A 25,548-nucleotide genomic window follows, 5' to 3' on the forward strand; every position below is an offset into this window, starting at 1 on the left:
TCCAATCCGTCCACCATGGCAACCACACACTCATGCTGATCCATACTAGCTTTCTCCACACTCTCCTTAGGTGGCATCCTGGACAAACAATCAGCTGTGATGTTCTTACCACCTGAAATATGCCTAATCTCAAAACTGAATTCTTCTAACCTAGCAATAAATCTTATAAATCCAGACAATGCATTACATGGCCTCACTCCATCCACCATGTACACCAAAGGTTTGTGGTCAGTGACCAATACAAATGGTTTCCCCCACAAAAATTTCTTAAACTTTCCTACAGCACAAACACAGTCAAGGGCTTCTTTTTCGATAGTGCTATAATACCGTTCAGCATCTCTAATTGCTCTAGAGAAGAACAAAATTACTTTTTCCTTGCCATCCACCCACTGAGTGAAAACTGCCCCCAAGCCCCCAAGCCAACTGCATCAACTGTCACAAATGAGTCCCTATTGGGATCAAAGGTGTTGAGACCAGGAGCCTGCGCAAGAAGCTTCTTGACTTGACGAAATGCCTCACCATACCTTGCCATCCACACAAAGGAAACCTGTTTCTTCAAAAGCTGCCTCAACGGTTCTACTAACAGGGCATACCCCTTCACAAATCTTGCATAGTCTTCTCCCAGAACTAAAAAGGACTGAAGAGAATCCTTATCACAAGGTTTACTGGTGTTGTATTATGCACTAACCAAATTTGCCTTAGGAAAAATGCCTTCACTAGTAATTATGTGTCCCAGATAGTCAATCTCTTTCACTAATAATCTGTACTCGTCCCTACTTACAGTCATGCCTCTGGTTTCCAAAACACTCAGCACAGAGTCCAACAACTCCTCATGTTCCTCACAGGTTTTAGCACACCTTTTAACCCTTGAAACAACGCTTCAATACATTTTTGAAAAACACTTGCCACTGAGGCCAGTCCAAACGGCATTCTCAAGAATCTATAAACTCCAAACGGAGAAAGAAAAGCAGTGAGCTCTTTAAAGGCTTCATCCAGCACAACCCGGTGGTACACTGACTTGCGGTCAATAACAGAGAAATATTTAGCACCAAGAAAAGCTGCCAACAACTCCTGTATCCTCGGTAAAAGATAAGAATCAATGACAATATTCTTGTTTAAAGGCCTCAAGTCCACACACAATCTTAAATCCTTATTCTTTTTAAGAGCAATCACAATAGCTGAAACCTATTCAGAACTGTCTGTGGGTTCAATAATACCATCCACACATAAAGCATCCAGATGAGATTTCAATGTTTGACGAACCTCCAAAGGTGCCATGCATACTTTATGTTGCACCGGTATGGGACCCTTCTTGTGGATAATACTGTGGGTAAAACCTTTTACTTCCCCAACTTTGTCTGGAAATACTGCACTATGCTTTGCCGCAATACTCTCCGCCCTAGAGTTTTGCTCACTCACAGAATTTACAGACATTTCCCTCAACCTAATCGGACAGTCTGTTCCAGGGCATAGGATAATCCCCAATTTTCCAAGATCATACCACCCCACAATATTCTTGCCATTCACCGCAACATAAATGTTCGTGATTACGTTGCGTTGCTTGACATTTTCTTGAAAGTAGCCCACCATATCTATGTCAAAATTGCCAAATGCTTCGGGGTTGACATCTGTTTTCTCTATTTTAATCTCACACCAATTTTCTCTAAAGAATTCTTCCGAAATAATGGTTGTCGGAGAATCTGAGTCCGCCATACCTTCCAGACCCATCTTTCCCATGTGTATCTCCCCTAAAGGTGCTTTGAATGCTAACCCAATATTGTTGACATCAAAAGTTGCTGAGAGATCATATAAAGTGAGAATCAAATGTTCTACCTTGTCATTCACATAATTTACAGAATACTCTTAAAACAGATCTTGGATCTTTACATGCACTCTGAAAATGACTATACTTATTAGACTTATTACACTTTCTTCGTACAGCAGGACAATCCGCACTGTTTGCCAAATGAATTTTAGAACCACGCCTATAACAGGTAAGTTTACTTCCTTTCAGTCCTTCGAACTTTACAGGTTACTTAATTGACTGCAACATACACGAAAGAGAAGAAGAACCAACTTCCTCTGCCGTTAGTACTTTGGCTGACTGGATAGACTTTTCTAAGCCTTTAGCTAGATTAAAACGTTGGTTTTAATATCAGGGAAATCAACAGTAAAAACCACCTCAACAGACCATAAAATAGGCCCACAAAAGCACAAAAAACAGCCTACACACTGACCTGTCAGACTAGTCCATCAGGCAATGCTCTATTACTTACAGGTAATCTTCATTACTCCTGGTCCCGTTGTCCTCGTCCCATTCATTACTAATTGGAGATTACCATATCCCGACAGAAAAAAGATCAGAAGAATGCTGAGACACTAACCCCGCCCCTCCTACTGGGAGTACATAAGGGGCACTTACCCAGCAGTCCTCCTGAACAACCAAGCCCACAAAGAAGGCAGGCCGCCTGGGAGGGAGGGCGGGGCGTATGAATGGGACGAGGACAACGGGACCAGGAGTAATGAAGATTACCGGTAAGTAATAGAGCATTACCTCCAGGTCCCTTATGTCCTCGTCCCCTTCATTACTAATTGGAGAATACCAAAGCAGAAAAGCCAGCCTTCCCAAACAAAACAGAAGCCAACCCAGGAAACCAAACCAAGGCAGCCACCGCAGGAAGCAAAGGCAGAACCAACAGAAAACCCCAGGCAGAGCACCCAGACAAGAGGGAGCCCCCCCAAGCCGGGACGCACCCAACAAAACAACGGGAGAACAGCCGGAAGACCAGGCCGACAACCCACAGAGGCCAACCAGCCCACAGCAGGAACACCCCACTGCCAACCACAGAAGGGGGGAGCATGGACCCACAAGCCAACCGAGGCAAGAAAGAACAAAACAGCGAGGCGGCCACCCAAAGAGGAACAAACCCCCAGAAGCCAACCCACCAGGCCCCAAGAGCGAGAAGGGAGCAGACCCAGCAGGGGCCAGAACCCCAGAGGATGAAAACTGTCCAGGAAACAAGGAACCCGGGAAGACAAAGAAGAAAAGGGAACAAGCGGAACACATTAACCCAAGAACACAGCCCTAGCAGAAACTCCAACCGGGAAACCGGCGAAACCGGAGCAGGAAGCCACAGCCCGAAGAAGGCACACCCCAAACCACAGAGAAGGAGAGCAACGGAACGGGCAAACGACCCAGAGAACCCAAGACCACAGCAAGGGAACCCCAAGGGAGCCAACACCAGCAGCAGACAAGCCCAACCAGAGACAGGCCAGGCAGAGACGACCCCAAACAGCCCAAGCCGAGAGCCAACAACACAAAAAGGCCCCAAAGGAGCGGGACAGGCCCAAACAACACAGCACAGAAACTGCAGCCCACCAGGGGAGAGGCAACACCAAAAAAACGCCCTGACCACAGAAGCAACAGAAGCCAGGGCGGAAAGCACAAAAAACCAAACCCCACGGCACAGCACGGCCAAAAGCAGGGCACGAGCAGGGGAAAAACTTCCAGGGCAGAAAACAGCCACAGAGGACACCGCAGCCGGGAAGCCAAAACCGAGCAACCCAACCGACCAGAAGGCCCCAAAGGCCCAACCCAGAACCGGGGGAAGGCACAAAGAAGGGAAGGCCCCAGCAGAGCACAGGCCAGAGAGCAAACAGCCCCGGCGTCGCCCCAACAAAAGCCCCAGAGTATGGGAAAACAGAAGCTGAGGACAGACCCCAACAGGCCCATCCAGGGCCAAGAGGCCACAAGGGCAGGAGCACACAACACCCTCCAGGACCAGAACCCAACAGCAGAGGGATCAGCCACCCCACAGGCAGAAAAGACACCAGCAAAGAAGTGGCAGGCCAAACAAAGAACCCCCAACACAGCCCCAGCAAGCAGCCCAGGACCGCAGCAAGAGCGCACCCAGGCAACGCCGAGCAGGTCCAAATAAACGGAAACCCGCAAACCAGCCAAGAACCGGAGCCAACAGGGAGGAAGGCCTAAGGGAACAGGCAACCACAAGGAGCAACCGCCGAAGGCCAAGCAAAAGCAGCTGCAAGCCAGCAGACCAGGAGAGACCGAAACACGGCCCCTGGAAGAACACAAGCACAGGGAAAAGCGGAGGCACAACCCCGGCCAAAAAGAAGCACCAGAAAGGGCAGGGGCAAGCACCCCCCTCCACAGTGAACCAAGCCAGAGGAAAACACCGCAGACCAGAAGAGACCCAGCGAAGGCCAACAGAACCCGGGAAGCCAACCAGGCAACAAACAAAGCCCACCCAGAAGCACCACTGACACCAGACGAGACCAGAGGAAGCAGGGAGGAAAGGCCGAAGGGAGAGGCACAGCCACCAGCCAAGAGGCCAAACACAAGACACCCCAGAGGAAGCAAGAACCAACCCAGGCATCAGAGCAGGAGAAGCGGCCAGAACCCCACTCAGCCACAGGGACCAGAGAGTGCCGACCAGGGCCCCCAAAGCACACCAACAAGGGGGACAGACTCAAAAAGGAGGCCAGACCAGCACCACAGCGCCCGCCAGCAACCCAGGAAGCAAAAAGAGGAGAAAACCCCAACCGGAAACCCAGGCGGACAACCCCAAACACGAGAGAAGCCGCCCCCAGGGAGCAAAGGCCACAGGAAAAACACAAGAGGCCAGGACCAGCAACCCTGAGGCATAGGACACAGCCAAGAAACCCCAGCAACCCGCCGGAACGCAAGGGCCAGCAGACCACCAGGGCAAAAACACAACACAAACCAGTGCCCCAAGAAGAGCCAGGCCGAAGCACAGGCAAAGCGACACGGAACAGAACCGCGAGAGCCAGGACAGCAGCAGGATGACAGAGACAACAACCAGCACCACAGCCACACAGGCACAACCTCCAGGAGAAGCAACGGGAAGAGACCCACCAAAGCCAACCAGAGGAACTGGGGCCCAGAGCACCACCACAGAGATACAGGGAAAGCCAAGGCCAGGCCAGGTCCGAGAGCAGAAGAGACCAGGCTCCCACAGACCGGCAACACCGGGGGGACAGAGGAAAAAACACCGGACACTGGCCAAGAAAGACCCCCCCCACACCGTCCGGGATCCAGGAAGCCGCCGCCAGACCTCAAAGGCAGCAGAGCGTCGGCAATGTGGAACCAGGGGAACCAGGAAACCAGCTCGAAATCCACCCGGCCAAGCCCCAGGAAGACGAGCCTCCAGTAACCCGGAAGGACCCGGGAGGCCGGCTCACCAGCCGCTAAGGGCCGTCAGAAACCACACACAGGGGAATCAAAGAGCCGACCGAGAAACCAAGCCTCCCAACAAGCCCAGCAGGCTGGGAGGCAAGGAACCAGATACCCCAACCGCACAGCCAGGCAGCCGGACAGGGTAAAACAGGAACAGAAGCCACTCAAGACCAGCAGGAGCAGCACCAGCATCCACATCAAGACTGTAGACAGACAGAAAAAAGAACAGGAGGACTGCTGGGTAAGTGCCCCTTATGTACTCCCAGTGGGAGGGGCGGGGTTAGTGTCCCAGCATTCTTCTGATCTTTTTTTCTGTCGGGAGATGGTAATCTCCAATAAGTAATGTAGGGGACGAGGACATAAGGGACCTGGAGGTAATGCCTGATTACTCTCTAGGCCAGTCCAACCCTGGAGCTTAGTTTGTGTTATGCTGTTCTACTAATTATGCAGTTATTATAGAACTCCAGCAATATGAATTGTTGTAATCTTAGGGTCATGTGACATGCCTTCCTGGAAAATATCAGGGTCAAGAGGCAAATGATGTCACTTCCTGTGATGTCAAAGGGTATTTGATACATCTTCCTGTTCACTGATAGAATATCGATGTAACAAACATCGATGTTCTAAATATCGATCACAAAAATATCGACTGCCAATACCTTAACAGATAAGTACAAAAATATTGAATAAAAAATATCGAATTAAAAAATATTGATTGAAAAAAATATCTATTCAAAACTATAACTGAGATAAAGTAATATATACAAAATTAATATAATATAAACACACAAACATAATAATTTATACATATATTTCCTTTAAAATAATTTATTAACTATTAACTTTATTTAATTTTTAAACTTTAAAATTATATAAAAATATAATATATACATATATCAATAATTTAAAATAAAAAATAACCATTCTATAATTAATTCAAACATTTAACTATTAAAAAAAATTAAAACATACATTTCGCAATACAATAAATACAACAGTAGGGAAAATGTTGGATAGCGGAATAATAAAATTTACTATTCCAACTCCAATGAGTGCAACAGTAGGAAAAGTATTGGATAGCGGAGGAGTAAAAATTACTATTCCCACTCCAGTGAGTGCAACACCAGGGAAAGTGTTGGATAGCGGAGGGGTACAAAATACTATTCCCACTCTAGTGAGTGCAACAGTAGGGAAAGTATTGGATAGCGGAGGGGTAAAAATTACTATTTCCACTCCAGTGAGTGCAACAGTAAAGAAAGTATTGGATGGCGGTGGGGTAAAAATAACTATTCCCACTCTAGTGAGTGCAACAGTAGTGTAAATTTTAGATAGCAGAGGAGTAAAAATTGCTATTCCCACTCCAGAGAGTGCAACAGTAGGGAACGTGTTGGAGAGCGGAAGGGTAAAAATTACTATTCCCACTCCAGTGAGTGCAACAGTAGGGAAAGTGTTGGATTGCAGAGGGGTAATAATTACTATTCCCACTCCAGAGAGTGCAACATTAGGGAAAGTGTTGGATAGTAGAGGGGTAAAAATTACTATTCCCACTCCAGAAAGTGCAACAGTAGGGAAAGTGTTGGATAGCGGAGGGATAAAAATTACTATTCCCACTCTAGTGAGTGCAACAGTAGGGAAAGTGTTGGATGGCACAGAAAACAAATTACTAATAACATTTAAACAATTGTAAACATTTAAATAATCTTAAAATTAAATAAACAATATTTTAAAAATATCTTATTAAATATATTAAACATTAACATTAAATATATTAATTACATATAACAAAAAAGGTAAACATTTTATCTAAAATAAGTGAATAAATACATTTATAAACAATATTTATTTAAAAAAGCAAATATTAACAAACAAAAATAATATTTAAAACATGAATGTATTTTTTTAATTTCCTTCCCTATAACACCACACCAATAAAATGAAGGTCACATTTTTTATTTATATGTATTTCCATAATTAATAATGAATTAAAAAAATATTTAACACACATTCTTTAACACTATAATATGCGCAACACAACCTAAAATGAATCACACAATTACCATAATTAATTAATTGATTGAAATTAATTAACCACTAATTATTAATTCATCAATTAAAAATAAATTACTTCCCACCATTTACACCTATAAACACCACAACACACACCTAAATTAATTACACAAATAGCATCATTTTTAGTCAATTTATTAACTAAAATAATTAGCAAATAATTATTAATTCATCAATTAAAAATACATTTCTTCCCAATCTTCCCACCATTTTCACCCATAAACACTACAACACACACCTAAAAGTAGTTACACAATTACCATAATTAATTACTAATGAATTAATTAAAATTAATCAACAACTAATTATTAATTCATCAATTAAAAATTAATTACTTCCCACACTTCTCACCATTTACACCTATAAACACCACAACACACACCTACATTAATTACACAATTAACATAATTAATTGCCAATGAATTAATTAAAAATAATTAGCAACTAATTATTAATTCATCAATTAAAAATAAATTACTTCCCACCATTTTCACCTATAAGCACAACAACACACACCTAAAACTAATTACACAATTAAAATAATTAATTTTAACACTACAGCATCTCAATTCAACAAATATTAATAAATAAAAATGATTCAATAAATGTACTATAATTAAATTTCTTCCCGCCCTATTCCCCTATAAACCCGCAACCCGCTACGGACCTAAAAATGCAAAATTCAAATAAAAATAAATAATAACTACTAAAAATAATCAATACATTTTATATAATTAAATTACTTCCCACCCTATTCCCCTATAAACCCACAACCCGCTACGGAACTAAAAACACAAAATTCAAACAAAAAAAAGTATAACTTACTAAACTTTTGACACATGTAATAAAAACACAAACAATTTTTTAACAAAAAATGCATATATTACACACATATAAAATATATACTAAAATACATAACATTAATAAAAAAATCGATATTTTCAAAATCGATATTTTTGCAAACGATATTAAACACTTCCATATTTTTTAAATCGATATTACTTACCTAAAATCGATATTCTTCACCACGATAATATGTCTGTCGATATTCTTGATCCACGATATTTTTGAAACAATATTTCTGCTATTCAATATTTTTGATTCGATATTGTCTCTGCACCGTATCTTCCGCTACCCGTGGCATTTTGGTGAATCGACGCCGATTGCAGAATTTTCAGACTAATGCAAGTTACGTGCTGCTCACCTGCAAGTTACACATCTTGTACCAGCCCAGACTGATGCCTTCAATTAAAACTGCTTATTAACAAATGGCACATCTTACAGCACCCAGGGGCCGATTATGATTGCGGGCGGTAGCACAACCGCAGTGCTTTTCCGCACTCCAGCAGCGGTCTTCGAGACCGCCATATTACGATGGGCAAACATAGCCCATTTACAGACTGCCGCGGAGCAACATGAACCGCAGAAATATGCACCCGCAACCGCGGCCGAGTGAGCCAATAGAGAGGTAACGCTGTGCGGAATGCGGTGAAGACCGCCAGTCGAATCACGATGCCCTAAACAGCCCAGCACAACGCAGCGGGGAATCCGGCTATACGGGGATAGCGGTGGCAATACTGGGGATAGCTCCATGAGTTCCTGACTGCAGGAAAAATGGCGGTTTTTGGCCTTTCAGCAGCAAATCCGCCCTCTGCGTTCTGATTTTCAGCTTCTCCGGCGGTGAACCCAGGAATCCGACCGTCGCGGTAGGGTGTTATAGGCAGTGAATCCTAATCTGACTACTAGTTTTGCCGCGGTACCTGCGGACGGTGAAATGCCGCTACCACGGCGGTCGGAATGGTTTTCCGACCGCCATCGTAATAGGCCCCCCTAGTTAGCAGAATCCTTATGTAATAAAACTGGCACACGGGTCAACACTGAGTAAGCCCCAAGTACAATTTCCACATTAGTGGGTGACCAATTCATTTTTAGGTAGGACACAAACAGTCGTGAAGAAGCAAGAAGGGGCTTTGGAGGCCTATGGAGTAAAACCTGAACATTGTAATATCTGTGATAACATACAAGTGTCTCGTTCTGGAAAAAGAAATCAATATTTAGGATGATAACCACAACGAATGCCTCTAGTGGAGATGAATAACTGTCTATCAGTAAGTTTATTGAACATTTGTGCAACTGAAACCATCTGAAGAGGATGCCGATGACATCTTTCTTGTTGTAATAAAATGGTAATACACTCTGTGGGGGCTAATATCTTATCTCACTAATGAAAGCGTAAAAAATAATGGTTGTTACTCATAATTTGTACAAGTCTAAGAAGCTGAATTCAAATCTTTGCTGACACAGATGGGTTTCCTTCAAGGAAGATTGTGACAGATGGCCTGAGGTTAGGGGTCATACTCTCAGGGGTTTATTCACAAAGGCATGTAGAAATATGTAAAGCAGTATGTATGTAAAGTAGTACTCCTGTCATATTCTTTTTACGTACCCTTACATGACTTTGTGAATTGGCTCAAACATCTAAAACTGGACTATCCAGGTAATGTTCATATACAAGCAGTGCACACAGAATAGACTGTACCCACTCTTCCCTTTTACTAATAGGGAGTTGGATGATTTGGGTTGAATTCACAAAGGTATGGAGGAGTACATAAAATAGTACTCAGGTGGTGCTTCTTTCCATAATCATATATGCTTCTGTGAAACAGGCCTGCTGTTTGTCAAGAACATGTGCAGAACTCGGTCAGAGCCAGATCCCAAGCCGAGAAACACCAACGCTAAGTAGAAGTGTCAGCTCAGAGATGGACATAGATGTGTCCAAATTATCCCTAAAAGAACAGCAAATAATGCCACACTCCTGGAATATTGTGGTATACAAAATGAGTAGAAACTGCTGGACAAGTATGGAACATTCTGAAAATTGAATTATTAGGTTATTGGAGGAGGCTACTGCACAATGCAGACTGCGGCTATTGTCATGAGGGAAGTCTTGGAGAGCAATAGAACGAAGAAGTGCTTGTATATAATTTTTAAAAGTTGAAGCACTCAGAGCTGGAGAATCACCTGAAGGATTCCACTTGCTGTTGGCAAACAAGAGAATTTCTGTCTTTCACGTCTGGATGAATACCATTATTTCAGATACGGATGTTTTGAAAATTAATTGTTGGCTCCCTATGGCTCTAGAAATTCTTCACATGTCAAAACACAACTCATTTAGACGTGATCAACTAAACACATTTACACAAACATATGGCATACAAGGCAAGAAGAGCAGGTGCTCTGTTATTCCTCGTAAAATGGGACAATCAAGGTGCATAGGCTGCAGTCATGAGATTTCCAGTCGATTAGGGAAATGCATTCAAATGATCCTCATCTTATAGTATTGGATTCATTTACATCAGTTGATGTTATGCTTTCCTTGGGTCAAGTCCTTTTGTTTATAGGTCTCTGTTGTACATATATAAAATCTGCGGTCTACCTTATTTTATCAACTTTTTTTGATTATTCTATGCATTGGTGTAAATGAATTAATGACTAAATGCTTTTCTTACCTCATCTGGAAGATTTACTGTGACTTCATCATCCAGCTCTCTAATGACAAAAAAAAAGAAAAATCAGTCACAACAGTGGCCCCAAGAAATTATGGACATTCCAGTTTTTAGCTCAAATTTTAAGTTCTTGGCACCTATTTTTTAATACCTGACAAACATAACCCTCAGCTCAGGCTATTAACCACATTACTACATATCATGCTCAAAAATAATTCAGGGTAAATACCATTGGCCAACTCAGACCTTCCATTTTCAGTTTCTTTCTGTCCCTTTCTGAAGTTTCAAAGCATGATAATCATCCCTACGTGAGTCTTCATTAGTAATCAACTATCTTCTTTCCATTGGCTTCAGATTTGCCACCAAGTATCAACACCAGATATTAACCTGAGATCAACCAAAGCGCATATAAACCTCAGATCAGTCACTAGGCATCGGCCTCAGACACTTTATACTCCAATAGCGGCATTAGGCCTCGTCCTTCGAATAACCACCACATATCACCCTCCGTACACCCATAGAAGAACCATAATAAACCTTGGGTGAGGTGTAAATTAAAACCATCACATCAGCTCTCAAGTATCACTCTTAGAGGTTTGCTCAGTTCAGGTTGACGTCACACTTCAGTCTCAGATTAATCATACAATATTACCAGAAACCTCAAATATTTTTTGAAATCAGCCTATGATCAGCTGTCAAATGTTATCTTCAAATTACCTTGGAAAAACACTATCCATCTCAGGCATCAGCCTCAGATCAAACATCATCAATCAGTCCAAAATTACTCCCAGGTTAGACATCGTCCTCAGAAACGGTTTACTAAACATCATCTTCATAACAGCTATTAGCATGAATCTCAAAATACATACTCCAAAATCACTTTCATCATACACAAGTCTTCAAAAACCCTCGTCGGACATCATCCTGAGATCAGCTATTCTCCATAAGGCATCTGACGTTCTCTGTTCCCATGTCAGCCTCTGATAGCAGCCTTCCATCAGCCACTGAACATCAGCCTCTGGCATAATTCTCAGATCAGCCATGAGGTAACATGTACCATGTATTCATTAATCAATGAGGCGGTGCTGTGACTCTAACTTCTGTGCTATCCCATCTAGATGTGCAAATAGCCAAAATGTAAATGTTTTTGGAATAAAAGGCTTCCGCCGTCTTCTTGTGGCAATGATATCTACTCTTCGCAGGTCACTAGTACAATATTTACATTGAACTTTGTCTGGGTTCCTTTTCTATGTTGCGCAGGTTGGTATTTAGTCAAATATCCAGTTGGAAATGTCGACTTACATAAATATCGAGTTTTAAGTATCGTGACACAGAAATATCAACAGCAAGAAAATTTTGGTCAAGGATATCGACTTAAAGGTAAGAAATGTAGATTTTAAAAATAAAGAAATCATTAATATCGTTTGCAAAAATATAGTTGTTTAAAATATCGATTTTTTAATTAGTGTTATGTATTTTAGTATATATTTTAAATGTATGTGATGTCTTTTTTTGTATAAGTATTATGTTAATAGATGTGTTAAATTTCTAGTAGTTATTAATTTTATTTTAATTAAATTGTGCGTTTTTTAGTTCTGTAGTGGGTTGTGGGTTTATAGGGAAATAGGGTGGGAAGTAATTTAATTATGATAAATTAGTGAATATTTTTTTATTTATGAATATTTATTTATTTGAGATTTTATAATGTTAATTGTGTTTTTAATTTTTTCGGTAAATTTTAGGTGCGGGTTGTGGGGTTTATAGGGGTAAATGGTGGGAAGTCATTTTTTTTAAATTAATTAATAATTAGTTGTTAATGAATATTAATTAATGGACAATTACATATGGAAATTGTGTAATTAATTTTAGTTGTTGGGATTTTAGGGGCACAGGGTGGGAAGTAATTTATTTTTAATCAATTGGGTGCCGATTCCGATCCTGTAAAACCCGGGTACGAATCGTCGTACGGAGCGTATTCTCCGTACGACTCGTACCCGGGAAAACCACCTTACAAACATGCAAGTACGATTCGTACAGAAACACCATTTGCGTACGAATCGTAAAAAATACCGACCGGCTAAAAAATACCTACTATTCCGATCCGGGACAGCGCGTACGCGACGTCCGTACGGAGTCTGGCAGCATTCTACGAACCAGCAAGTACGATTTGTGTCTACGTCACTCCTCACGGACTATTTTTTACGGGAGCCAAAAACTGCCGGGAAATTGAGGACGACGCGAACAAGGAGCTCCGGTATGCGACGGACAGCCATGGACCCCATCCTACGTGTCATCCCGGCCCTCCTAGCCTACGACCTGGTGCACAGAAACCCACGCAGATGCCGCAGAAGGTCAGAACAACACCCAGGGGCAAAGGGGGGGGGGGCAGGGGCATGAAACATAACCTCCACCCAAGTAATAATGCAAATATGTCCTGTACATACATTACCTCCAGGGTCTGGTCACTTCGGGGGGGGGGGGCGTGTCCACCAATCCGTACGTTCGCCGTGGACGCGTACCCGTCATCACGACAATGGTGGTATGGACCGTACCCACGCCCCCACAGCGTGGGTATGGCTCGTACCACCATTGGAGTGGCGATGGAGGGGTACTCGCCGTACCCATGCCCTCAGAGCGTGGGTACAGCTCGTACCACCATTGGAGTGGCGATGGAGGGGTACGCGCTGTACACACGCCCTCAGAGCGTGAATATGGCTTGTACCACCATTGGAGTGGCGATGGAGGGGTACGCGCCGTACCCACGCCCTCAGAGCGTGGGTACGGCTCGTACCACCATTGGAGTGGCTATGGAGGGGTACGCGTGGTACAGACCGTACCCACGCCCCCAGAGCGTGGTTACGGGCCATACACCCTATGAATGTGGGGGTACGGTCCGTCCCACCCATACCCCTATGGCACCAGTACAGAATGGATACAAGGCGTACAGACGCCACCAATGTTGGCATAGGGCCTGGCGCAGCATATAAGCAGTACATTGTGGTGTGTGTATGCACAGGACAGCAGTGTACTGCACCAAGGGGGCGGGAGGGTGGATGGGTGCTTGGCTGCTGAGGACTCCCAGCAGTGTCCAGGCATATGAGGGGTGGGTGCAGAGGACTCCCAGCAGTGGACAGAGACATGTGGGTGGGTGCCCAGGACTCCCAGCAGTGGACAGGCATATGAGGGCTGGGTGCCCAGGACTCCCAGCAGTGGACAGGCATATGAGGGGTGGGTGCCCAGGACTCCCAGCAGTGGACAGAGACATGTGGGTGGGTGCCCAGGACTCCCAGCAGTGGACAGGCATATGAGGGGTGGGTGCCCAGGACTCCCAGCAGTGGACAGGCATATGAGGGGTGGGTGCCCAGGACTCCCAGCAGTGGATAGAGACATGTGGGTGGGTGCCCAGGACTCCCAGCAGTGGACAGGCATATGAGGGGTGGGTGCCCAGGACTCCCAGCAGTGGACAGAGACATGTGGGTGGGTGCCCAGGACTCCCAGCAGTGGACAGGCATATGAGGGGTGGGCGCCCAGGACTCCCAGCAGTGGACAGGCATATGAGGGGTGGGTGCCCAGGACTCCCAGCAGTGGACAGGCATATGAGGGGTGGGTGCCCAGGACTCCCAGCAGTGGACAGGCATATTAGGGGTGGGTGCAGAGGACTCCCAGCAGTGGACAGAGACATGTGGGTGGGTGCCCAGGACTCCCAGCAGTGGACAGGCATGAGGGGTGGGTGCCCAGGACTCCCAGCAGTGGACAGAGACATGTGGGTGGGTGCCCAGGACTCCCAGCAGTGGACAGGCATATGAGGGGTGGGTGCCCAGGACTCCCAGCAGTGGAGAGGCATATGAGGGGTGGGTGCCCAGGACTCCCAGCAGTGGACAGGCATATGAGGGGTGGGTGCCCAGGACTCCCAGCAGTGGACAGGCATATGAGGGGTGGGTGCCCAGGACTCCCAGCAGTGGACAGGCATATGAGGGGTGGGTGCCCAGGACTCCCAGCAGTGGACAGAGACATGTGGGTGGGTGCCCAGGACTCCCAGCAGTGGACAGGCATATGAGGGGTGGGTGCCCAGGACTCCCAGCAGTGGACAGGCATATGAGGGGTGGGTGCCCAGGACTCCCAGCAGTGGACAGGCATATGAGGGGTGGGTGCAGAGGACTCCCAGCAGTGGACAGAGACATGTGGGTGGGTGCCCAGGACTCCCAGCAGTGGACAGGCATATGAGGGGTGGGTGCCCAGGACTCCCAGCAGTGGACAGGCATATGAGGGGTGGGTGCCCAGGACTCCCAGCAGTGGACAGAGACATGTGGGTGGGTGCCCAGGACTCCCAGCAGCGGACAGGCATATGAGGGGTGGGTGCCCAGGACTCCCAGCAGTGGACAGGCATATGAGGGGTGGGTGCCCAGGACTCCCAGCAGTGGACAGGCATATGAGGGGTGGGTGCCCAGGACTCCCAGCAGTGGACAGGCATATGAGGGGTGGGTGCATCATCCTCAGATGACCACATTTCCATGAGTTCATGAACGCATCCCCAAAGTACCACTATGTTGAGAGTGCCATATCAAGACATCACTGACATCAGTGTCCCACTCCCATGAGGATGGATGTTTTACCCCCACTGCATGACACACCACATGTGGGTGTGATGACAAATGACACATGCATACCCACCCCTGGCGGATGCAGCACAATACACACACTGACATCATGTCACAAGACTGTATAGTCATGTGAAAGCCTACTAAAGTAAGAGAGCCTAAGGGAACACACACTGTCACGCACATTCCAAGACTGATAGGAATGTACAGATGCTGGCACAGCCACCAAGTTGTTGTCTCCCATGGAAGGAATAGGGTGGACTGCCCACAGATACAATGCCCACAAGTGTAAGTCAGGTGACCAAATACCCTGCACAACAAGTACCAGATGTGTGCTAGGCTGGGAGTACACACATGCATAGTGCGGAAAAGGGACAATTTCAACATGGAGGCATGGCAACATACACTATACACAAGTGCAGTGACTACCAAGGATGGCACAGACGATGCAGCCGGAGACATTGATGAGCAGGCATGGACATAGTTGAAGGGATCCATCAGCCACCGAGGAAATGTAGACACAGGTCAGCACAACAATTGTGCAACTCCATGCAGGGAAGATGTCAGGTGCCACAGAGGAAGGAACACTCCTTGGGACAATGTCTCCAAACACCAATAGCACACACGACCAAAGAGTCGTTGCACAGACCTTTTGATGGCACGCAGATACCATGGGCCACCCCTTGAGCATCACAATACAACATTACCCTGACACATAACACATTACCACAACCCCAACTCCTGGAGCATCAGCACCCACATCAATACCTGACATGCAATAGTGTTCAACTGAAAAATAAAATGCTTTATTCAGCATGAAAAATGTGATGAGTAATTAAAACTATGTACAAAGCCCAATGGGCAGTCCACAGCAGTAGTCCTTGGGGGGGGGGGACAAATGGCGATGCGTCTCCCCTAACTTGCCTGCACATCTGAACCCTCAGGTTCATCGACTGGGGTGGGGGCATCATGTGGGGAAGGACCAGGCACCGCAGGGACAGGAGGGGGAAGGGTAGGTGTGGTGGGTGCAGGGACGGACGACTCCACCACAGGGGGTGGGGCAGCACCAAAGGTGGATGAGCGTATGGCGCTGCACATGCCCGCAAGCTCTTCCAGTGTCTCCCCTGCACCCAAAGGTACCACAGGCCCCAAGGAGGGGGGGGGTCGGAAGGATGGGTTGCAGCGCTTGTGGGGGAGGTGGTGGACAGGGGGGGGAATCAACTCCCCTGCCTGTGGAGTGCCGGGCCCGTTTGCGGGATGGTGAGCCACTGGGGCTGAGGCCCAGCACAGCCATGTAGCCCTCCTTGGATGGATCTGTTGCAGGGGAGCTGAGGGGAGTGCCATGGGAGGGACTGGGGAGTGAGGTATGTGGACTCCTAATGTGGCTGCGTGTCCGCCTGTGTGTCCTAGGCCCAGTGGGTGTGCCTTCTTCCCCCTGAGTGTGCATGACAGGAGGTGTGCGCATGCCCTTCCCTGTTGGTGTGCTGCCTGTGTCTGTTGTGGTGCCTGCCTGGGAAGGTGTGTGTGTGCTTGGGACAGGAATGGGAGTGGGAAGTGTGGATGGTGCAGGGGTAGGGGGGGACCAAGCGCTGCAGGAGGGTCACTGCTGCCATCAGTGACGAGTTCATGGACCTCAGCAACATCCGTTGGTCAGACATCGCTGATGACATGCCCTCCATGTACGACAACTTCTGTGTCAGCAGGCTGGTGTGGCCATGGAGGACAGTCAGGATCGATGTCTGCCCAACTTGCAACTGCTGCTGAATGTCCACAGACTCGGCAGTGAGGGCAGCAGGGGAGACAGGGGCAGGGGGTGCGGTGCCTGGCACGAAGGAGACACGTTGTTGCCCTACACGGACAGAAGGGACCGGAGCAACTGGGAGGGCGGTGATGGGAATGGAGGGGGCGGTGACAGGTGTAGTGCTGCTGCCAGCTGTTGGGGCAGCCTCCGCCCCCTCAGGGAGTTCAGCCTCGGACCCGTCGGCGTCGTAGTCGGTGTTGGAACTACCCAGGTCCTCCGCCGCACTCCCCTCGCCCTCCGTGCCACTGGATGTTGCCGACTCCGCAGGAGTGGTGGCACTGGTGCTGGATCCCTCCTCAAGGTCCGTGCAGGTGTCTCCCTTGGTGTCCCCCGATGATGCTGTGGGCAAGGTGAAGAGACAGGATATAATCAGTCATCTGTGTACATCTGACACATGAGTCCAAACAAAATAGGTCACAGTGCATATCAAGAAATGCATCATGATGAACATATAGAATACTCCGCACATATGTAAGCCCTGCACTCCCAAGTTGGTTCACCCACCATGCCACCTTAAATAATGTGAATCAGGACACGACAGCCAATAACTGGATATCCAATTATACATAGATGCTAGTGTCTGTGAACAGTGGAGCACAGGCAGACTATGAAGGCATGCCACCTCTTGGTCACTGTGAACAAAACAGGATTGGGGCACCCAATGCCAAATAACCGAAGCCAATGCTGAAGGGGTCCCCACACTCATAGACCTGTGATTACTTGTGAAATTACAAGGAAATACTTTCTGATCCATTGGGAATCACAAAAATTTACACCATTCACATGTTTGGAATGTGTGAATGTTCCACTTGTGGAACAGAACACACGTGCATGAATATCAGAAGTCACACAAGGAGGAGCACACAAAACTACATGTACACAGTCATTGTATGAGCTGGCAGCCTAATGCCAAGAAGCCAATGTTATGAAAAAATGTGGTATCAGGAAGTGCATATACTTGGTACCACGGTGGTCCGGATGACTGGACACCGGTAAGTTGGCTTAAGCAACAACCAATGACTACCCCAAATGCAAACACACTGTGTGAACATGGATATGCATAATTCTAAAAAACAATATTTGACAGAACTGTGCCCATGTTTTAAATGTGCCAACGTTTGCCACAAAAGTGTAAAGGTGGTTTCTTGTGCACTTCCTTGGGAGACATCTGTCATGCAGGCACATTATTGTCCTTCACATAACTCACACTGAAGCATATAAACTATTGGGACATGTTCACAAGTGTACTGAGTGCCAAGGTCCAAGACTTTTTGAAGAACAACTTCAAACATGCCACCTGTCACATGGCCATCCGTACCATGATGACACAGTTGGCAACACATCTGAAACACTACCTGTCATGTTGATTGGCACACATGTCCAGACACAGGACAATGCATTAGCTAATGGCCCTGAAAGTGTGTTGGAATAAGGAGCACCTGCACTGAAGAGACACCCTGATGGGAACCAAGAATGTCCACACAGATGTCAGTACACACAGACAAAACTACATAGCATCTTGAGCACACACCCGTGCCAATAATGGATGAGCAGGAAACGTGTCTTTTAAATTGTGACACATGCTGCACAGCACAAACATGACACCCTGCACAACATGCCTGGGTCACTGCACGTTGAGTGTCTGTCCAGACAATCATCACACACAGGTCAGACCTGGCAAGGAGACATAACGTTTGGACATGTAGGCCTTGTCCGCAGAAACACCCCATACCTGAGACAATGTGAGTGAGACAGATCAAGAAGTTACACCTCTTAATCTGTGTCTACTAAAATGTGCAACAAGATTAAATAAATGTACTCCACATCACCTCGTAAGGCTGCCAACACATATTTTTGACAAACAACCATCAACAGATAGTTGTACATAGACACACAGGCACTGCCCAGTGTGAGGATGCATAAGCCAAATGGGGTCAGCCTGTGCAATGGGCACATGTAGCACACTGTAGATTTAGACAAATGAGGCCAGGGTAAAATGACACAGAGGCCAAAATATGCTGAGCACATGGAGAATGGGCACAGTGTTGGATGACACACATGATCCCGAGGCAAGGGTGTCTCAGGGGACTGTAGTGGGCACACTGCTCCATGGTCATGGAATGATCTGACTGTAACCTGAGCTACTGTCCCGCCACTATGCATATCTCCCACTCATGCACATCATGTCTGAGGCTACAACATCCGTCATGCATGCTGAAAGTCTGTTCATTTTACACCTCACACTCCTATGTTGAGACTCAGCATCAGTGCCAACTAATATGGACCCCCAAATGACTGGACAGGACAGGGCACAGGCAAGGTACTAACACATGTCTCAGACCCCCCCCACATGATGCAGAAAGCAATATGCACTTGGATTAACTGCCAGCCTAGATGCCCATGTGCAATAGTGATTACACACAGCCCAGGGAACACTTGTCAAGGAGGGGAAGGGAGGAAGAACAGCAGCGTTTGACTCGGGGGGGGGGGGGGGGGGAACAGGATATGCACTGCACATGTAAACCCTGGCAGTGTAGCCATGCGACTGAGCACTTCCAGCAGCTGGTGACACACAACAAACACACATGTACCTACCCCCTTGCTGCTGCTGCTTCTCCTGTAACCGCCTATCCATTTCAGGAAAGACCACCGCCAGGACACGCTTCATTTGGTGGGTCAGGCGCCGGCGCCCGCCGTGTTGGCGCAGAGGTGAGTCCCCCAGCAGGACCTGGGCGATCCTCCTGGTCCAGCACCGGATGTCCTGCAAGCGTTACCGCACCTGGGACAGGCGCCGGCTGCGACCCTCCACTCCGATAACGGCCCTGACGGCCCTCTTCCAAATTCTCCCCTTCTCATAGGCGGTTAACTGTGAGGATGTCAAAGTGAGAATAGATCACTACACCTGCTCCATGTCACAGAGACACACATTAGAACATCTTTGATTTCATGCACACGGCATAGTATGCTGCAAACCAATAGCACCTTTGTCATAGGGACATTCGCCTCTGTGTAAGCCCCAATGCACTACATGGCATTGAAAGTACACAGGTGGCATGAGTGGTGTGACACACTCCCTGATCATGGCACACACTGTACATCACATGCAACAGAAGGATGATGGACAGCACCTCCAAGCAGTCACATGCCCCAGGCCACTGACCCAACAGCAGCAAACTACACAGACACACACAGGCACAGAGCATTCACCTGCCAGTGGCAACAGCGGATACAAACCTCACTCTGCACATGTGCCACTTGCCTGGGGGGTGTCACAGGCGTGGGGCTAGCCCAGCAAGTCAGACACACATCATGGATTACATCTCACATCAGATGGGTGGAGCAGCTTCCTCCTCCATGCATCTGTGGTGCAGCACTCCACATAGACACTCACCCACATGACAAGGAACATCCACACACATCAATGTCCAGGGGGCTTACACATCATTTGGACACTATCACCACAGCTACACTCAACTCACACACATCTGTGGGTACAGTCACCTGTCACACCGGGGGGGATACTGAATCACCTCAGGACTATGGAACAGGAATGGCCAAGAGGATTAGCCATGCTGAATGTGCCATGCTGCATACAGTGAATGTCACAGTAAGCACAATGCAAGTGAGGAGTGCACACATGAACCACATCATGCACTGCATGACAAACATAAGCTATTCCCCCCCCCCAGGACTCACTCTGAAAACATTGCATGTCTGTCACTCCTGGACAAAATGCCAGAAGTGCCAGTCATAAAAAGAAGGGTCACAGTCAAAGGTAGTGGAGTCAGCACTCACCTGCTCCCCTGGTCTCTCATACAGGCTGGGGTACTGTAGGAGGATCACATCCAGCAAGGCTTCATTCTCCTCCTGGGGGAATGGCTGTGCCCTCTCCACAGACCTCGACATGGTGCCAGAGTAAGCCAATACAGCAGCAGTGGTGTTGAATGAACGTTTGTGCAGGCAAGTGCCCTCTCATGGGCTCTGGCTGCCTTATATCTGCCTTGCTGGGCTATTTCATTTACAGGAGTACATAGTGATTGGTCAGACTCAGTTGCATCCTACGTTTCCTCCAATCCCTTTGAACATACACCAGTGACAGCATTAGCATTTTTTAAAATGTGCAGCATCATGTCAAGTCAACAACCACTTCGCAACAATGTTTCATGTGGCCAACTGATTTTTCCATCCCACATGATGGAAAAATGTGATTTTTAAAATGGGTATCCATGACAACCAGCATGCATGTAGGCCCTAATACTTGTCCCTTATGTGTCCCCAATGTAATTTAACAATAACCACACAGGTACGGTGCATTTCACACGTACCCCTAGGGCACCACTACTCTAGTGGTACGGGTCATACACGCGTGTGTACGGTTCGTATCCCTATGGTAGTGTTTCCGTAGGCGTACGCCATAGTGGTACGGGCCGTACACGCGTGTGTACGGTTCGTATCCCTATGGTAGTGTTTCCGTAGGCGTACGCCATAGTGGTACGGGTCGTACACGTGTGTGTAGGGGTCGTATCCCTATGGTAGTGTTTCCGTAGGCGTACGCCATAGTGGTATGGGTCATACACGCGTGTGTACGGTTCGTATCCCTATGGCGTACGCCTACGGAAACACTACCATAGGGATACGAACCGTACACGTGTGTGTACGGTTTGTATCCCTATGGCGTGCGCCTACGGAAACACTACCATAGGGATACGAACCGTACACGAGTGTGTACGGGTCGTATCCCTATGGCGTACGCCTAAGGAAACACTACCATAGGGATACGAACCGTACACGCGTGTGTACGGGTCGTATCCCTATGGCGTACGCCTACGGAAACACTACCATAGGGATACGAACAGTACACACGTGTGTACGGGTCGTATCCCTATGGCGTACGCCTACGGAAACACTACCATAGGAATACAAACCATACACGCGTGTGTACGGGTCGTATCCCTATGGCGTACGCCTACGGAAACACTACCATAGGGATAGGACCAGTGTGTACACGTAGGTGTACTATGGTAGTACACGTAGGTGTACACACTGCTCGTACACGTACGTGTGTACGGTCCGTACACATAAGTGTACTCCTACCCAACACCAATATAGTGATACGACCATACACACGCCCGCTGAGCGTGTGTACGGTGCGTTTCACAGCTCACTCTGGTGATAGGAGGCGCACAGGAAAGGAATTGAGGTGTCTGACTCGCACAAGGATGGACATCAAATCATTGTCAGTGCAGTCCTTCATGTGTAGGGCCTAGGTGTGTGTGGCAGTGATGTGGCACATGTCTCCTCATGTTTCAACCCAATAGTTGTGTCATGACCTATGTACACATGTCATGTGTGATGGGGCACTATGTGGCGCACTTCCCCTTCACACCTTTTACATGTGTGCATGTAGTTCACACTTGTCAAGCACTGCATCACTGGCATGGCACAGTCACCAACACCCGCAACTGTCCCCTGATGCCAGGTGCACAGCTGATGACACCTGACATCTCACTACCAGCGTGCCACGATGTGACAATGTCATGTGTGTGTCATGTGTGCCCATGATCTTGCTGTTGGTGTTCCGTCCACTTCATCTGCTGTAGCTGCATCCAACATGTATCTGTGTGTAGATGCCCATGTCACACCAGTATGCACACCAGGACACATGTGGAATGCCACGTAACGTGTGTCTGTATGCATCTAACAGGGACTTGCGTTCTTAGGACATATCTGCGTAGTGTCGATGTCTGTGTGATCATTTTTGACATGTAACCCTTCATGACAAGGTGTGTGGTCTGTCCTTTTTTCCATGACATGTGACCTGTGCGTCTAGCTTGCCGGTAGCTGTATGTATGAGATGACTTCCTTCACATGCACATATGTGGATGTATGTCACTCCTGTAATTGGTATGGCCGTTCGCTCACACTGGCCCACAGCTCCTTTCATGGCATGTCATGTAGACCTTGCCAATCCACGTTTGTAGCTGGCTCTTGGTAGGAGTATCACCTTGCTGGCATACGTGTGCAGGTTGTCTTTCACAGTACAGACTCAGTATGTAGCACATGTGTATTAGCAGTTGGACATGTGCTCAGTGCATTGACATTGGTGTAGTAGTGTACTCAATCTTCGTTGTTCCTTCCAAATTTCTGAAGGGCACCGCCTCTCCCCCGACCAATGCCAGACTTGGGTGCCATGAGGGAACGTGACTGCATACGCCGCTACAGATTCCCCCAACAGTTAATTGTGGAACTGACAAACAGGCTGGCACCACACCTCCAACCGCGACACAGTTATCCAACTGCGCTGACCCCCAAGATGAAGGTGATGTCTGCCCTACATTTCTTTGCCACCGGTACGATTCAATTCACCATTGCTAATGTGGGTGGCATGTCCCAGACCATGTTCAGCCGTGTCCTGCATGATGTTTTAGAAGCCATGTTGGAGCACCTGGATGAATTCATCCATTTTCCAACTCCTGATCAGTTGACAGGTATCAAGGGTGAGTTCTATGCCCTGGGAGGGATGCCCCATGTAATTGGGTCCATTGATGGGACACATGCGGCCTTGGTACCTCCACAGGCACAGGAGGTAGCCTTTCGTAACCGTAAACATTACCACTCCATTAATGCCCTTGTGGTGTGTCTTGCTAACATGCTGATTTCCCATGTCTGTGCACGTTTTCCAGGGTCAGCACACGATGCCTACATCATGAGGCGTAGCAGGGTGCCAGAAATGATGCTGCAGCTGCACAACGAATGAGCATGTCTTGTTGGTGGGTAGACTCTGTTTGTCCAGTATTCAGCGGTATCTTAGTATGTGACGTCATCTCCTGACCCACTTCTTTACATGATGTTTCCATGTAGGGGACTCTGGCTATCCCAACATGCCATGGCTGGTGACGCCACTCCGCAACCCGAGAACAGCTGCAGATCACCGTTATAACAACGCCCATGGGCAGACCAGGCGGGTGATTGAGAGGACGTTTGGCCTCCTGAAGAGCCGATTCCGGTGCCTCCACAAGACTGGCGGGTCCCTCCCATATGCACCGGTGAAGGTCTGCAAAATCTTCCTTGTGTGCTGCATGCTGCACAACATGGCAGTGGAGAAAGCTGTGCCACTCATCCTGGATCCCGATGAGCAGGAACATCCACCCTTGGAGGATGACGGCCTTGGTCACGAGGCAAGTGAGGAGGAGGAGGAGGTGGAGGACATCCGGAGTCAGCTCATAAGCAACTTCTTCTCATAATGGTGAGTCCCTGGGTCTGAGTGTGCACGCTTGGTGCCTTGTGTGGCATGCGTTGCAATGTGTGTGTCCAGCTGACTGTATGCTAAGTGACTTTGAGGTGTGTGCTGATGTGTCACTCGAGTGCTGATGTCATTCCACACATTTTAGCTGACACACTCAACTGACAACTCGCATGGTGTCAACCCTATTCATCTAGAGTACATGACCATGCATGCGGATGACTATGTTTTTCCTGACTTCTTGTGTGTCTCTCATCCCCAGGTAGTTGCGCATGCTGTCTGCTCGTGGCATCGTTGTGATCCTGCTATTCCTCATGAATAATGCAACGTGTGCTGAATCAGCGTTGCAGTTACGGACATGGTGAAATATCTCCTTTGGGTAAGGATTGCAGCAATGCTTTTTGGGTGTGGTAGTTGTTTGTGATTTGTGTGGGCACTGCTCCTGTGTAGGTATTGGTACTATGCATACATGTCGACTCACCATGGGGCACAAGACATGTGGCATGACCCACATGATTTGATAGTCACATTTCGAGACAGTCATCTGTTATGGGATTGTGGTTTGTGATGAAGGCATCAATGTGTGTACAACTTCCCTCGGAAACATACGGGAGGCTACGGGTGGATATATTGCGGGACATCCCCATATGATGCTCAATGGGTAATTGCAGCCTCTACGTGTGCAGCAGGGGATGTTTGGCTCTAACCCTTCACTTGTGTGGCAGTCCAATGGATTTACAGCATCTGTGGTGCAAAGGGGGTGTCCGGTGTAGGTCCCACATGTTAATCCATTAGACCTGTGAGTCTGTTGATGTTGATGCTTTTGCATAGGTGTGAGCCTGAGTAATAAAGGTGTTCCTCAGCCTCCCAGGTGCCTCATCTCTGTCAATGCAGGTCTCTTGCCACTGTGCATGCTGCATCTCTGGCATGGTTGTCAAGGATTGTGCATATGAGTCCATGTGTAGATTAGCAACCTGCATGCTGTTCTCCATGTATTTGATTCTCTATTGTGCATGATGTCCATGGCTGTGTATGTGTTTTGGCATGTTATTCCCCCCCACGGCCCGTCAACACCTTCTGGGGTGTGTTTCCTGTGCGCAGCTCGGCCTTCAGTTTAA

The 25,548-nt window shown here is 47.4% G+C and overlaps 1 protein-coding gene across 1 annotated transcript in view; it reads right to left on the reverse strand.

Annotated features, from left to right (window-relative positions):
• Positions 1 to 25,548, reverse strand: part of LOC146813824 (calpain-1 catalytic subunit-like) — a 400,682-nt gene that overhangs the window by 145,790 nt on the left and 229,344 nt on the right. The window contains exon 12 of the mRNA XM_085610280.1: positions 10,792 to 10,831. Coding sequence (XP_085466406.1) covers positions 10,792 to 10,831 — 40 coding nt within the window. The remainder of the gene's footprint in view (positions 1 to 10,791; positions 10,832 to 25,548) is intronic.

Source organism: Triturus cristatus, chromosome 6 (assembly GCF_964204655.1).
Source record: "Triturus cristatus chromosome 6, aTriCri1.1, whole genome shotgun sequence".
Classification (NCBI taxonomy): domain Eukaryota; kingdom Metazoa; phylum Chordata; class Amphibia; order Caudata; family Salamandridae; genus Triturus; species Triturus cristatus.